This window comes from Pristis pectinata, chromosome 31 (genome assembly GCF_009764475.1).
Source record: "Pristis pectinata isolate sPriPec2 chromosome 31, sPriPec2.1.pri, whole genome shotgun sequence".
Taxonomy (NCBI): Eukaryota; Metazoa; Chordata; class Chondrichthyes; order Rhinopristiformes; family Pristidae; genus Pristis; species Pristis pectinata.
In genome coordinates, this window is record NC_067435.1 from 7,341,157 (window position 1) to 7,357,456 (window position 16,300).

Consider the following 16,300-nt stretch of genomic DNA (forward strand, 5'->3'; position numbering starts at 1 on the left):
GGGGGGGGGTCCCAGTAACTGGTGTAAGGGGAGGTCCCAGTAACTGGTGTAAGAGGAGGGTCCCAGTAACAAGGGGAGGGGTCCCAGTAACTGAATGGAGAGGGTCCTAGTAACTGGACAGTTACTGGGGCCCTCCCCCTTGTTACTAGGGCCCTCGTTACTGGGGCCCTTCCCTTCAGTTACTGGGGGCCTCCCCCTTCCACAGGTTGCGGGATCTCCTCCTTTGCTCCAGGGAAAAGAGTCTCAGCCTATCCAGTCTCTCCTTATAATAAGCCCAATAGTCCCAGCCACATTCTTGTGGATCTTTTCTGCACCCTTTTCCGACTCAATAACATCCATCCTGTTGCTAGCCTAGGAACAGACCCTTCAGCCCATCAAGCCTGTGCTGACCATCAAGCACCCACTTACACTAACCTGACAGTGATCCCCTTTTATTCTCCCCACATTCCCACCAATGGCCCCCAGATTCCACCACACACTAGGGGCAATTTACAGAGGCCAATTCACCTACCAACCCACACGTCTTTGGGCTGTGGAAGGGAACTAGAGAACATGCAAGCTCCACGCAGACAGAACCAGAGGTCAGGATTGAACCCAGGCCTCTGATGCTGTGAGGCAGTGGCTCTATTAGCTGCACCCCTGTGTTCCATGCAGTGTCCTGACAGGTGGTGTAAGGAGATACAGGAGACTGCAGATGCTGGAATCTGGAGCAGCACAAAGGTGCTGGAGGAACTCAGTGGGTCAGGCAGCATCTGTGGAGGGAAATGGACAATCAGTGTTTCAGGTCGAGACCCTTCATCTGGACTAAGGTGAAGGGTCTTTATCTGAAACTTTGACTGTCTATTTCCCTCCATAGATGCTGCCTGACCTGCTGAGTTCCTCCAGCACCGTTGTGCTGCTCCAGGTGTTATAGGAATGCAAATCTTTCTGTGACACTCAGTGAACAATTGTCTCTTCCCACGCAGAGCCTCACATTCGTGGCACCCACTGCGTTCACCCGCGAAGTCGGCAACGTAGAGGCCTCCCGAAGGTTCTGTACCCAAGCCCGGCGCACGATAGCACAGGCTCCACCATTAACACCTGCCTGAGTCAGGGCAGTCTGATGGAGTGCCACGTGGATGACATCATTGCCGAGGACATCCTCGAGGAGGATGAGGACACCGCCGAGGAAGATGAGGACTCGACGGAGAAGTCAGACAGCGTGAACAATGATGACGGCGATTAGAGGCTCGTGGTGAATAATCTGAACGTTGAGCGCAGTTGTGTACAGTCACAGTAACACAGCCTCCCCTGGGTAATGAACTGGGCAGGAGGGCCTTGGGGAGGAAATTGGCACCAACCCAAAGTGTTGGTTTCCGAGATTGGTCGTACTGAAATTGTCCCTCCCAAGAAGGAGGAAATTTGCAAGCAAATACTTGCTTTAATTCCATGTAAATTTACATTTAAGCAATCAAGCTTGGGTTTTATTCCAAGGTGATGGAAATTTCCTTCCACAGACCAATCAAGGGAGGTGTGAAGGAGAAGTGATTACTCTGTGCATGGGTATGTGTGCGTGTGAGTGTGGTCATCGCATCTTTAATTGGCTGCCTTAAGGGAGAAGGTTGAAGCTGTGAAATTATTTTTTTCTCTGTGGAAGACTTACTGTTCTCGCTATCTGTGGTTTATGGGATCCGTCCCTGGGCTGTGATCCAAAGGAGAGTCCAGTGATCCGCATTCAGTTGCTGAATCCTCTGGGATTTTTGCTTTTAGCTGTGAGGCAGCTTACGAAAGGGCTACTGTCATTGGGGCAGTGTCGTTTTATGCCATTGTGCCTGTACTAGTTTTCTGGAAGACACATCCAATTTGTCCCTCTTATTTCTTTAATTTAATTTAATTTTTGTGGATATTATTTTTTAAGTCATTGTGAGTTCAGTTTCTACTTCTGTTACTGCTGGAAAAGTCTGCAATTTCCTTTTCTAGTCCTACGATTTATGTTTGCTGTAACCAAACTTGTGTCAGGTATCACCTCCCCTTAGCTACCTCGCTCACTGAACTGAACAGACTCCCCCTTCACCAGCACCACCATTTTATTTTGGTTTTCAAACTGCTTCATGTCCCTCTCTGTGTCTCGGAACCACTTCAGTTTAAGATCTTTACTACTAGTTTCCTCTTTCACCTGCCTGGGCACGAACCTTGTAATTCCCTTTCAGCTCTCTGTCTCCGAGATGTCCCTCAAAAGAGCGTCTTGGCCGAGTTTTTAATCATCTGATTGTTAAGGCTCATTGCAAGATTTTGCCCTTGAAAATCCTTGGGACAAATCACTGCATTGAAGGCATCATTTAAGCAACCGACTCTCTTGACTTTTCCAAACTTTATCTGCCTCATAATTCATAATCCTTCCATGGACAGCTCTTTAACATTTCTTCTGGTGTCAGATGGGTTTATGCTGAACCGGTTAATGTCCAAGTCAGTTACTGGAAGTTATGTCATCTCATTTTCTCTCCCATTCCTGCCTATCTCCACCCACCCACAGTCAATTGAGAAGTGTGTGGGCTCTTCGTGAATTGATTGGGTCATGCGAGGTCGTCTTGACTTTTTTTCTGTGCAAGACTTACTTTTTGGTTAAGTTGTTTTGTGGGAATGGCTGTTCACATGATTCACCTCCCCGGGGTTGTTACTTAAGGAGACTCCATTGTACAAGATTCCAGACCCATCCAGTTGTACACTGCAGGGAAAGTGTTGGCAATGGCTCGGACCTCGGACTCTCACCGTCCTCTGCGTACTGCAAGCCAATGGCAATGTTCCCAGCATTGCGGACCCAGTTACACTCGGTGTCCGTTGTGTTGGGAGGTCACATCATTCACCAGATACCCCACTTCTGAGCTGTGTCGGATGGGGTGGACAGAGGAAGAGATTCAAGGTTGTGCTTGAAGTGTCCTTGAAGAAATGCAACATCGTCACTGACTCCTGGAATCCCTGGCTGATCGTTTGGGGTGATATTGAGAAGATCAAGCCTTGGGCACCCACAGAAGCTGTGGAAGGAGCTCACCGCCAGCATCCACCCCTACTGCAGAAGAGTCTGCAGTAAATTCATCAATCACCTCAGAACCCACCAAACCAGAGTGAAAGCAACTTGGCCTTGATCCTGAGGGACTGCCCAGGAATGAAGGTTGTCACTCAAAAAGTTATTTCCCTGTCAATTAATGGCTTACAAATGAAGGTGCTCATAATGGTGTCACAGGTAGACAGGGTGGTGAAGAAGGCTTTCAGCATGCAGGCCTTCATAAGTCAGGGCATTGAGTATAGAAGTTGGGAGGTTATGTCGCAGTTGTACAAGAGATGCCTCACTTAAGAGTCTTGTGTACAGTTTTGGTCCCTGTTACAGGAAAGATGTCATTAACCTGGAAAGAGTGCAAAGAAGGTTTACGAGCAGGTTGCCAGGTCTCGAGGGCTGGAGTTATAGGGAGAGGTTTTGGACAGGCTAAGATTTTATTCCTTGGAACGTAGGAGACTGAGGGGTGACCTTATAGAGGTGTACACAATCACGAGGGACATAGATAGGGTGAAGGCACACAGTCTTTTTCCCAGGGAAGGGGAACCAAAAACTAGAGGGCATAGGTTTAAGGTGAGAGGGGAACGATTTAGAAGGGAGCTGAGGGGTGACTTCTTCACACAGAGGGTAGTGCGTATATGGAACGAGCTGCCAGCGGAAGTGGTTGAGGCAGGTCCAATAACATTTAAAAGGCATTTGGATAAGTACATGGATAGGAAAGGGTTAGAGTAAATACGGGCAAATGGGACGAGCTCAGGTAGGCACGTTGGTCAGCATGGATGAGTTGGGCCGAAGGGCCTGTTTCCCTGCTGTATTATTCTAATGGGAGAAAGGCACGCTTATGTTTAATGCCCTGTGCTAACAGCAGTGCTCTGGAGATTAAACTCAGATTGCAGGAGACTCTTGGAGAATTGGCGCCTCTGCCTGTACTTCCTTCCCAATGGAGCATCAACGAGGTTTATTCCTAATGGGACTTTCTCGCTTGTGCTTTTGTTCCCCTTCCATAAGCTCCTGTGCTGATCAGCTGTCGGTTGTCTTGAAGAAACCAAGAGATCACCGTGCGCTGAATCGTACCCACCAACCTGCGTCCCCTCACTCTGTGTTACACTGCTCCAGAGCCCAGGCTTAGAGGAAGTCTTGATGGACAGGAACCCCAGTCACAGCCACTGAACCCCAGGGCGTTCTGGCCCAGAGGAGAGATGGCCACCATGTACTTGGCCTGCGAGCTCTGTGGAGACCCCTTAGCCTCTTTCGGAAGTTTTGGGTTCAAGCCTCACCTTAGAAGCTCGCTGAGGGATTGCTGTGCTGAGTACCAAGTTGGCCTTCACTGAAGACCCTGCACTTTTCCCCTGCAGACAGGCACAAAGGATCACAAGTCACTATCGGTAGATTGTTGATGAGGATCTGTTTTTATTGTTGTTACCTATATCTTTCCATTAGATCACTTCGCCCTCTGGGTTATAGTCCGGTCTCAATAAGCTGTTCCCCGAAGACTTGAGTTGATAATAGTTGGTCTCAGGCCGTTTCCTGGCACCACACCAGCATTCTGCAAACTTCTTCTGAGCTGAAGTGTTTGTATCAGGGATTGGTTTGTCTTTTCACCTCTTCTTCCCACCCTCACCTTTGAAATTACCTCTGTTTTTGTCTACTTCTCCCTGTTACTCTCTCCCCTATTTTTCTCCCCCTTTATCATTTTCATCTCTCACTTATCGCTGTCTCTGCCTCTCTCTCTCTTTTTCCTCCCCATGTCTCTTTAGTCTTTCTCCATTTCTCCCTGTTTCCACCTCTCTCTGTCCCACTCTCCGTCTCTCTCTCTCTCTCTCTCTCTCTCTCTGTCTGTCTCTCTCTCTCCATCTGTCTCTCTCCATCTCTTTTTGCTCTCCATTTCTTTTTACATCTCTCTTCTCTCTCCATTCTCTCTCTCTCTCTCCCCCTTTCTCCCTCTCTGTCTGTCTGTCTGTCTGTCTGTCTCTCATTCTCTGTATCTCTCCCCCCATGTCTCTATCTTTCTATACGTATCTCTCTCAGGTTTAACGGACCTCGTAGACAAGGGGAGTGGGTTGGGAGTGAATTCCTTAGTTCCTATAAACTTTTGTGCAAAAGATATGTCAAGAATTAAAGCACTGTAATGGTGTTGTTGCATAAGAGAAAAATATAGCTTATTTATAAAAAGCAGGGTAGATTAGAAACACCGACAGTTTAGAACATCACATTTTGAAGGCATAGGATTAATTCTCCTGCTTCATAACCAGACAGAAACCACCTTGTTAAACATTTTTTGCCACACGTAAATTCTCTCCCTCATTGTCCCCCAGACGTTACTGATAATTCTGGAACCCGCCAGAGTGAGTCAAAATCTTCTGGGGATGGGACAGAGCAGAGGCAGAGGGTGGTCACTTCTGTATCACAGGAATGTCGGCTGTGAAATACTTTAGTCTCACGGGCACATAATACGTCGGCTTTGGAACGAGTGTCAGTGCTGGGAGCTGCAGTCTGCACTTCCTCACTGTGGATGTGTGCTGTGGATTCTGTCTGAGCACTTCAAGTAGTGGATTTAGCATTGGAATTGTGTAAAAGGTGAGACCTGCTTTTAAAAAAAAATTGTTGGATGAGTTTGAGCAGTGTCGAATTGTTTTAATCTTGTTTGCACAAAATCATGTATTTTTAACATTAAAAATCTGAGACTGATTCTCACGTGTTGCTGCTTTTCTTTCTCACCTGCCAGTGAAGGATTTGGCTCCAGCTTTCACGGCTGATCTGAGAGAGTCCAGGCATGTCATCATTGGGCTTGTTGGTGAGTGACTAAACTAGGCATTTCTCAATCCCACCTAAAGGAATGTTAGACGTGGAATAATGCCAATGTGTGTAGCCTTGACTCAGAGAGTTCATTAGGGTCACAAAACTAACTGACAACCAGAATTGCTTCGTTAAGTTGTTGGCGAGATGTGCAGGGGGATCTTGGAGTGCAAGTCCATAGCTCCTTGAAGTGGCAATACAAGTGGATAGGCTGGTAAAGAAAGCATATAGCATGCTTTCCTTCATCAATCGGGACATTGAGTATAAGAGTTGGCAAGCCATGTTGTAGCTGTATAAAGCTTTGGTTAGGCCACACTTGGAGTACTGTGTGCAGTTCTGGTCAGGAAGGATGTGGAGGCTTTGGAGAGGGTGCAGAAGGGGTTCACCAGGGCGTTGGCTGAATTAGAGAATATTGGTATTTGTTTATTATTGTCACTTGTACCGAGGTACAGTGAAAAGCTTGTCTTACAAACCAATCGTACAGGCCAATTCATTACACAGTGCAGTTACATTGAGTTAGTACAGTCCATTGAGGTAGTACAGGTTAAAACAATAACAGTACAGAGTAAAGTGTCACAGCTACAGAGAAAGTGCAGTGCAGGTAGATAATAAGGTGCAAGGTCACAAGGTAGATCGTGAGGTCAGAGTCCATCTCATTGTATGAGGATTAGCTATAAGGAGAGTATGGATGAACTTGGATTGTTTTCTCTGGAGGCTGAGAGGTGACCTGATAGAAATATATAAAATTATGAGAGGCATCGAAAGGGTAGTTGGTCACTTTTCCCCAGGGTGGAACAGTCAAATATTAAAACTTTAAAGTAAGGTGGGGGGGGGGGGGGAGTTTAAAGGAGATTTACGAGGCAGTCACAGAGAGTGGTAGGTGCCTGGACTGCACTGCCAGCAAAGGTGTTGGAAGCAGATACAACAGCAACATTTAAGAAGCATTTAGGCAGACAGATGAACATGCAGGGAATCGAGGGATATAGACTGTGTGCAGGCAGATGGGATTGGTTTGGCATCATGCTGTGTCTGTTCCTATGCTGTATTTGTCTGTGACTGCAGTAAGTGTCTCTCAATTCCACCTGAAGGAATGTTAGCAAAACAATGTCAGTGAGTGTAGCCTTAATGCAGACAGTGTATTAATTGGAATAGGTTTATTATTGCCACTTGTACTGAGACACAGTGAAAAGACTGTTGTCTGCATACCATCCAGGCAGATCGTGCCATACTTAAGTACATTGGGGTAATAAAAAGAAAAGAGAATATAGTGTAGAATATAGTGTAGCAGCTACATGGAAAGTGCAGTGCAGGTTAACAAATAAAATGCAAGGGCCACAACGAGATAGACTGAGAGATCCAGAGTCACCTTTTTGCGTTTGAGAGGTCCATTCAAGAGTCTGATAGCAGCGGGATACAAGCTGTCCTTGAATCTGGATGGTCACAAAAGTGACTCATGACCAAAATTACTCAGTAAACTTACTTACTAGTAGCCTTAAAAGGGGAATTAGGTAAATATATGGAGGAGAAAAATTTGTAAAGCTACAGAGAAATGATCTGTGGAAGCAGCAAGTTGCTCTGCTAGAGAGCTAGCATGGACATGATGGGTTGAATGGCCGCCTCTCTGTGCTGTAACCATTCCATGAGTTGGGGAGGACATTAAGAGTCTGAAAAGGGATGTGGAAAGGTGAAGCAAGAGGATGTGTGAGGCTCTCTACATGGGTGGGATGACTAAAAAACATTGTTTAACTCTGGAGTGACTGCAGGATGTTGTGTGAAGATATTTGGTGTCCACTTACTTGAAACACAAAATTAGCACACAAGATCAGCAAGTAATTGATGCGAAGAGGATGGAATATAAAAGTAAGGAAATGTTGCTACAACTGTACAAGGTGTTGGTGAGAGGGCACCTGGGGCACTCTGTACAATTTTGGTCCCTGAAGCAACATATCTTCATTGGAGGCGTTTTAGAGAACCTTCATTATGTTGGTGATTTAATTGAAACCCTGAGGCATCTTGACAGGGTGAATGTGGGGAGAATATTTCCTCATGTACGAGAATCTAGAATCTACAAGGGGGTCATGGTTTACCATAGAACCATAGAACAATACAGCACAATACAGGCCCTTCGGCCCACCGTGTTGTGCCGCCCTTCAAGCCACACCTAAGACTATCTAACCCCTTCCTCCCACATATCCCTCTATCTTAAATTCCTTCATATGCTTATCTAACAATCTCTTGAACTTGTCCAACGTATCAGCCTCCACCACCACCCCAGGCAGTGCATTCCATGCACCAACCACTCTCTGGGTGAAAAACCTCCCTCTGACATCTCCCTTGAACTTCTCTCCCATTACCTTAAAGCCATGTCTTCTTGTTTTGAGCATTGGTGCCCCGGGAAAGAGGCGCTGGCTGTCTACTCTATCTATTCCTCTCAATATCTTGTATACCTCTATCATGTCTCCCCTCATCTTCCTTCTCTCCAATGAGAACAGCCCTAGCTCCTTTAGTCTCTCCTCCCACATAGCCCTCCATTCTCTCTTAACCCTTCCCTCCCACATAGCCCTCCATTTCTCTATCATTCATTTGTCTATCTAAGAGTTTCTTAAATGTCCCTGATGTATCTGCCCCCACAACCTCTGCAGGCAGTGCGTTCCACGCACCCACCACTCTCTGTAAAAAAAAACGTACCCCTGATATCCCCCTTATACCTTCCTCGAATCATCTTAAAATTATGTCCCCTCGTGTTAGCATTGTCGCCCTGGGAAAAAGTCTCTGACTGTCCACTCAATCTCTGCCTCCCTTGGAAATAAGGGGAGATTAATGACAGAGATGAGGCAATATTTTTTTCTTTCAAGGGGTTGTAGTCTTCCTCAAAGGGTAGCGGAAGCAGAATCTTTGCATATTATTAAGGAAGAGATAGGTAGGTTCCTGATAAGCAAGGGGGAGTGGGTGAAAGGTACTGGGGCTAGGTTGAAATGCAGAGCTGAGGTTACAGTCAGATCAGGAGGCTCAAGGGGCCGGATAAGTCCACTCCTCTAACTTCGGAAGTTGATTCCTGGGATGAAGGTGTTGAAGAGACGTGGAGCAGGTTGAGCCTATTACTCATTGGAGTTTAGAAGAATGAGTGGGGATGTCAGCACGGTAGTGTAGCAGTTAGCGTCGCGCTATTACAGCGCCAGTGACCCAGGTTCAACTCCGGCCGTTTTCTGTAAGGAGTTTGTGTGTTCTCCCCGTGTCTGCATGGGTTTCCTCCGGGTGCTCCGGTTTCATAGAACATAGAACACTACAGCACAGTACAGGCCCTTCGGCCCACAATGTTGTGCCAACATTTTATCCTGCTCTAAGATCTATCTAACCCTTCCCTCCCACATAGCCCCCTATTTTTCCTCCCACATTCCAAAAGACGTACGGGTTAGGAAGTTGTGGGCGTGCTATGTTGGCGCTGGAAGCGTGGCGACACTTGCGGGCTGCCCCCAGAACACGCTATGCAAAAGATGCATTTTACTGTGTGTTTCAATGTACATTGACTCATAAAGATATCTTATCTTATCCAGCCAAGGCAATGCTTCAGGCCGATGACATGTTCTCAGAACTGATTTGGCTGTGTGCATTACAGCCGACAGGTTAGACTGTTCAATGCTGGTCCATGCACATCGGACAAGCCTCTTCCTGCTAGTATGTATGGTGAAGACGACAATGCCAGCACTCCCAGACCTCTGTCAGTAATGGGTGTAAAACAAATTCTAATGCACAGGGATCCATCTCCTGCCAGGTAACAATTCATATTTTACTCAGCAGATGGCAGCATTGTCCCAGCTGCTCCTACTAGCCAGACTGGTGTGCCAGCAGATGGAGACAGAAATAATAAGGAAAAAAGCTGCAGATGATGAAAATCTGAAAACAAAACAGAAAATGCTGTAAACACTCAGCAGGCAGGTAGCATCAGAATTAACGTTTGAGGCTGAAGATTCTTCATCAGAAGGGGAGATGGAACTCAAGTTTGAATTGCACTGGAAAGCAGGTATTGGGCTCACAGTGCACAAATAACCCGTGCAAAAACCAAGATGCTGGAGGAGCTCAGCAGGTCGGGCAGCATCTGTGCAGGGAAACTGACAGTCGATGTTTCGGGTCAAGACCCATCATCTGGACTCAAGGGTCTTGTATTTTGCTCCATATTCCAGCGTCTGCAGTCTCTTGTGTCTCCACAATTAACCCCCACTCTCTGCAGGATGCACACTACGATCATAGGCCTAGAAACTTCCAGCCATGGTGTTATACCTCAGTGTGCCTTATCTGAAACTGGTTTGCTAAATGCAGTTGGTTTCTTTTTGAGCAACCTGCCCAGTCTGCTGAATTAGTTCTTATGAGGAACAATTGATCAGCTTGGGCCTTTATTACTTGGCTTTTAGAAGAATGAGAGGTGAATGAGGGCAGGCACGGTAGTGTAGCGGTTAGCGTAACGCTTTACAGTGCCAGCGACCCGGGTTCAATTCCGGCCGCTGCCTATAAGGAGTTTGTACGTTCTCCCCGTGTCTGCGTGGGTTTCCTCCGGGCGCTCCGGTTTCCTCCCACATTCCAAAGACGTACAGGTTAGGAAGTTGTGGGCATGCTACATTGGCGCTGGAAGCACGGTGACACTTGCGGGCTGCCCCCAGAACACTCTACTCAAAAGTTGCATTTCACTGTGTTTTTCAATGTACATGTGACTAATAAAGATATGTCACCAAAATGTTCTCAGTGGACTTAACATAGTAGATGCTGAGGATGGTAATTGGTAAATGGTTTATTGTTGTCACATGTTCCAAGATACAGTGAAAAACTTTGTTTTGCATGTTATCCACACAGACCATTTCAAAACGTAAGTACATTGAGGTAGTACAAGGGAAAAGCAATAATAGATTGCAGAATGTTACAGTTACAGAGAAAGTGTAGTGCAGACAGACAATAAGGTGCAAGTCATGACGAGGTAGATTGAGAGATCAAGTTCCAGTTTTATTGTACAAAGGGTCCATTCAAGAATTTTGTAGAAACTGTCTTTGAGCCTAGGGTGCGTATTTTCAAGCTTTTATATCTTCTGCCTGATGGGAGAGGGGAGAAGAGAGAATATCCGGGGTGGGTGGGGTCTTTGATTATGTTGACTGCTTTCCTGAGGCAGCGAGAAGTGTAGACCATCGAGTCCATTGGAGGGGAGGCTGGTTTCCATGATGTGCTGAGCTGTGTCCACAACTCTCTGCAATTCTTAAGGTCCTGGGCAGAGCAGTTGCCACACCAAGCCGTGATGCATCAGGATGGGACGCTTTCTATGGTGCATCGATAAACATTGGTGAAGGTCAATGGGGACATGCCAAATTTCCTTAGCCTCCCGAGGAAGTTTTCCCTCAAGGGCCACCTGAGAATTGGTTTCAGAATAAAAGGCTTCATTGAAGACCGAGATGAGGAGAAATTGAATCTCATGGAGGGTGGTGAATTTTTGGAGTTCTGTACCCCAGAGTGCTGTGGAAGTGGAGTCATTGAATATATTCAAGACCAGTTACTGGAGTAGTGGAACAAGTGATTCAGTCACACCAAAGTTGCTGCACATGTGCAGTGATATCAGACAGCAATGCATGTTTCAATGCAGCTCCTGCAAAGTGAATATGAACCCTGTGTCCTCTCACACAAGAACTGGTCAAAACAGGCCCGACTGCTCCAGTCTACTTCAGCCACATTTAAAGATTAACTTAGGATTGTTGGGCTGCAAATTCCTCTACGGTGCAATGATTTTGTGTGCCAGGCAAGAGAATTTAATTAAACACGCTTTACAGCGCCAGTGACCCGGGTTCAATTCCGGCCACTGTCTGTAAGGAGTTTGTACGTTCTCCCCGTGTCTGCGTGGGTTTCCTCCGGGTGCTCCGGTTTCCTCCCACATTCCAAAAGACGTACGGGTTGGGAAGTTGTGGGCGTGCTATGTTGGCGCCGGAAGCGTGGCGACACTTGCGGGCTGCCCCCAGAACACTCTACGCAAAAGATGCATTCCACTGTGTTTCGGTGTACACATGACCAATAAAGATATCTTAGGTGAATGAGAGAGGCAGATAAAGAGAGAGAGAAAAAGAATTGAGAGGCAGATGCAGCAAGGTGGAGCATGAGGGGAGGGTGAAGGTGGAGACAGCCACTGGAGGGAGATAAGCAGGAACACAAAGGGCTCCCAGCGCTGGACTCTGATCAGTAAAGGAGGTGAGAAATGGGAACCATTAGGGGAGAGGTGTATGGCAGTTGGAATCAAGAACCAGAGAGGGGAGGGTGGGGGAGTTGAACTGTGTGTGTAGTTGGGTGGATGGAACCAGGAGGGGGAGGACAAAGATGGGTGATGGGGGGTGTGGGGTGTTTGAGGGAAAGGGGACAAAATGGGAGGACCGTAGGAGGATTGGGGGGGGGGGGGGGAAAGGGTGAATTACCCACCGGAGGGGAGGGTTACCTAAGGTTGGAAAACTCAATGTTCATGCCATTGGGTTGCAGACAACCAACGTTCTGCATCCCACTCCTCTCAAGTCAAGTTGAGTTTATTGTCATGTGCACAAGTACGGTGAGGTACAGGTACAATGTAAAACTTGCTTGCAGCGGCATCACAGGTACAGACAACACACAGAATATAAATCATACATAGTGTGGCGGTTAGCGGAACGCTATTACAGCGCCAGCGACCCGGGTTCAATTCCGGCCGCTGTCTGTAAGGAGTTTGTACGTTCTCCCCGTGTCTGCGTGGGTTTCCTCCGGGTGCTCCGGTTTCCTCCCACATTCCAAAGACGTACAGGTTAGGAAGTTGTGGGCATGCTATGTTGGTGCCAGAAGCGTGGCGACACTTGCGGGCTGCCCCCAGAACACTCTACGCAATGATGCATTTCACTGTGTGTTTTGATGTACGTGTGACTAATAAAGAAATCTTAAATTATATGATACTGGAAAAAATAAGGCTATGCAAAAGCAAGACTTAGTGCAAAACAAAACAAAGACACAATGGAAGACAAGTCCACGGTAGTGTGAGAGGTGGTCCGTGGTGGTCCGTTGCTGAGGTAGGGTTAGGGTTGTGCAGGTTGGTTCAAGAACCCAATGGTTGTAGGTGAGTAACTGTTCCTGAACCTGGTGGGGTGGGACTTCAGGCTTCTGTACCTCCTGTCCGACAGTAGCAGCAAGAAGAGGGCATGACCCAGATGGTGGGGATCTGTGAAATTTGTAAAGGCCATTGCTAACGTCAGTGAAGAATTAACCTTCCACTCTTTTACAAAATGCACCCAACGTTTGAGCTCTTGACTGGAGCGGGAACAGCTGACAATGTAGTTCAGATAATAATTTGCATTGCAAATAGCAAGCACAATACCTGGTCCCGAAGTGACCAGGCTAACCGGTTCCTACTGCTCAATGGTCAATGGGAAAATGACAGAACCCATCTGCCAATGCTGGGCACCATTGTTTGGAATACAGGTGGAAACATTAAGTTTCAAAGGAATATTGGAGGGGTAGGTTTCTCTTGCCCCAAAACTGGTAGCCAAGGGCCCCTGGGTTCAGTGTGGTTCCAATATCTTTCCAATTCCCCCACTTCAACTGCAAGTGCTTTGGGTCCATAACAGTGTGGGGCTCATCTGAGTGCAGCCTGCTCTCACACAACGGCTTTGACAGCTGGTGAGGCCCCGACCCCAAGTTTCCCCAGCTATCAGAGCTGTCACTGCAATCAAGTCCATTAATATTCATGTACACAGTTGTGAAGTAAAAATATTATGTAAAAACGTTCATATTTAAAAACATTCACACACCAATGACCAACACGCAAAAGTAGAAAAGATTCTTGTCTTTCTCCCAGGGGCCAGTGTCTCCAGTCATTTGAGTGGAAAGAGCGGTGTTTCCCAGGGTTTAACCCAGTTACAGGATCAGGGGAAGGTCCCATTAGATACCATGAGGAGACCACCAGAGCAGCTCAGAGAGCTGGATGGAAGATGCTACACAAGGACAGGAATCCTACAGGGAAACAGGTAGGTCCTGACGATAGCTCCAGCTGCTGGGGCAGAAGAAACAATTAGACGATGCTGTGGCAAATGGAAACCAACTTAGACAAAAACAATCCCACTAAGTAAGGTTAACCAGGATGCTGCCTGGATTAGAGAGTAAGGCCAGGCCAGGACTAACCCCAGGTCCCTTCGTATCTAAACCTCTTATCAATCTTTTACTTGAATGTACTCTGAGACAAACACCACACACCCTCCTTCTGAAGTGAATTCCAAAGATTCACCACCTTCCAGGAGAAGAAATTACCTCAGTCCTGAATGGCTGACCCCTTATTTTGAAACAGGGGGTGGGAGAAGACTTGGAAGAATGTTTAAATTGAAGTCTGTGTTGAAGCTTGAGATCCTCGACACATGAAGGAGAAAAAAAATCATTACAACGTTGGCTGCTGGAAAGGGTGAGGTGGATCTGTGAGCCAGAACAGGAGAGTGTTTTAACAAATTGGTATTGGTTTATTCTTATCACATGTATTGAGGAACAGTGAAAAGCATTTTCTTCTGTGCCATCCAGACGGATCATGCCATACATAATTACATCAAGGTAGTAAAAGGGAAACAGAATGCAGAATATATTGTTACAGTTACAGAGGAAGTGCAGTACAGGTAGACAAATAAAGTGCAAGGGCCATGACAAGGTAGATTGAGTTCATCTTTTTAAATATGAGAGGTCTGTTCAAGAGTCTGATAACAGTGGGATAAAACCTGTCCTTCAGCCTGGTGGTACGTGCTCTCAGGCCTTTGTATCTTCTGTCTGACGGGAAAAGGGAGAAGAGAGAATGTCCGGGGTGGGAGGGTTCCTTGATTATGTTGGCTGCTTTCCCCAGGCAGCGGGAAGTGCAGACAGAGTAAATGGAGGGGAGGCTGGTTTGTGTGATGGACTGGGCTGCATTCACAACTCTGCAATTTCTTGTGGTCTTGGGCAGAGCAGATGCCGTACCGATTGGTGCATCTGGATAGGATGCTTTCTGTGGTGCGTCTATAAAAATGGGGCAGTTTCAGCAAAGTGTTACAGGAACCAATTGAGATATTAGGTTCTACTTCCAGCATGCTCAGGGAGTTACAGTGGTGCAGTTAATACAGCCTGCCTCACAGCTCCAGTGACCCAGGTTCAATCCTGACTTCCGGTGCTGTTTGTGTGGAATTTGGACCTTCTCCCTGGGACCCTGTGGGTTGCTCTGGTTTCCTTCCACATCCCAAAGGCATGAAGGTCAGAGGGTTAATTGACCTCTAAATTTGCCCCAGGTTGCTATGTTGGTGCCGGAAGTGTGTCAACACTTGTGGGCTGCCCCCAGAATGCTCTACGCAAAAGATGCATTTCACTGTGTGTTTTGATGTACGTGTGACTAATAAAGAAATCTTATCTTATGGGAAATATAGTGAGAATAGGTGGAAAATTAGTGGGGGGATGGGATGGCTCTGTAAGCATTGACTAGATGGGCCGAAATGACGTCTTTCTATCTCAACCCAGAGCAAAGTTGTTCATTTTGGTAGGTCAAATATGATGGCAGAATATAGTATTAATAGTAAGACTCTTGGCAGTGTGGAGGATCAGAGGGATCTTGGGGTCCTAGTCCATAGGACGCTCAAAGCAGCTGCACAGGTTGACTCTGTGGTTAAGAAGGCATATGGTGTATTGTCCTTCATCAATCGTGGAATTGAATTTAGTGGCCAAGAGGTAATGTTGCAGCTATGTAGGTCCCTGGTCAGACCCCACTTGGAGTACTGTGCTCAATTCTGGTCGCCTCACTACAGGAAGGATGTGGAAGCCATAGAAAGGGTGCAGAGTAGATTTACAAGGATGCTGCCTGGATTGGGGAGCATGCCTTATGAAAACAGGTTGAGTGAACTCGGCCTTTTCTCCTTGGAGCGGCAGAGGATGAGGGGGGACCTGATAGAGGTGTATAAGATAATGAGAGGCATTGATCGTGTGGAGAGTCAGAGGCTTTTTTCCAGGGCTGAATTGATGGCCACAAGAGGACATAGGTTTAAGGTGCTGGGGAGTAGGTACAGAGGAGATGTCAGGGGTAAGTTTTTTATTCAGAGAGTGGTGAGTGTGTGGAATGGGCTGCCGGCAACGGCGGTGGAGGCGGATACGATAGGGTCTTTTAGGAGACTTTTGGATAGGTACACGGAGCTTAGAAAAATGGAGGGCTATGGGTAAGCCTAGTAATTTCTAAGTTAGGGCCATGTTTGGCACAGCTTTGTGGGCTGAAGGGCCTGAATTGTGCTGTTGGTTTTCTCTGTTTCTATAAGGTAATATGGAAGATCTCTGTCTTCATTGGAGCTTTATCAAAACAATTGGCTTTAAGGAGGGTCTATTCGGGGGAGCTTGACTGGGGCATTTATTTGTTCTTGTGATTCACAGCGACCTTCCACTAGTGGAGCTATTGTAATTTATTGATTGGATTGACGGCGGCTGGTGTGTGTGTGTGTATTT

General features: G+C 46.8%; 1 protein-coding gene across 3 annotated transcripts in view; it reads left to right on the plus strand.

The window, feature by feature from the left end:
- shfl (shiftless antiviral inhibitor of ribosomal frameshifting) overlaps positions 1–9,688 on the plus strand; it is a 32,254-nt gene extending 22,566 nt beyond the window's left edge. For 2 of the 3 annotated variants that reach the window (XM_052042227.1, XM_052042228.1), the window contains exon 9: positions 966–5,719. In XM_052042227.1, the coding sequence (XP_051898187.1) occupies positions 966–1,225 (260 nt within the window). In that variant the 3' untranslated portion in view covers positions 1,226–5,719. Of the gene's footprint in view, positions 1–965; positions 5,720–5,756; positions 5,826–9,625 lie in introns of those variants that run through there. The other variant, XR_007958463.1, reaches the window with a different exon arrangement.
- Positions 9,689–16,300: the final 6,612 nt, after the last annotated feature.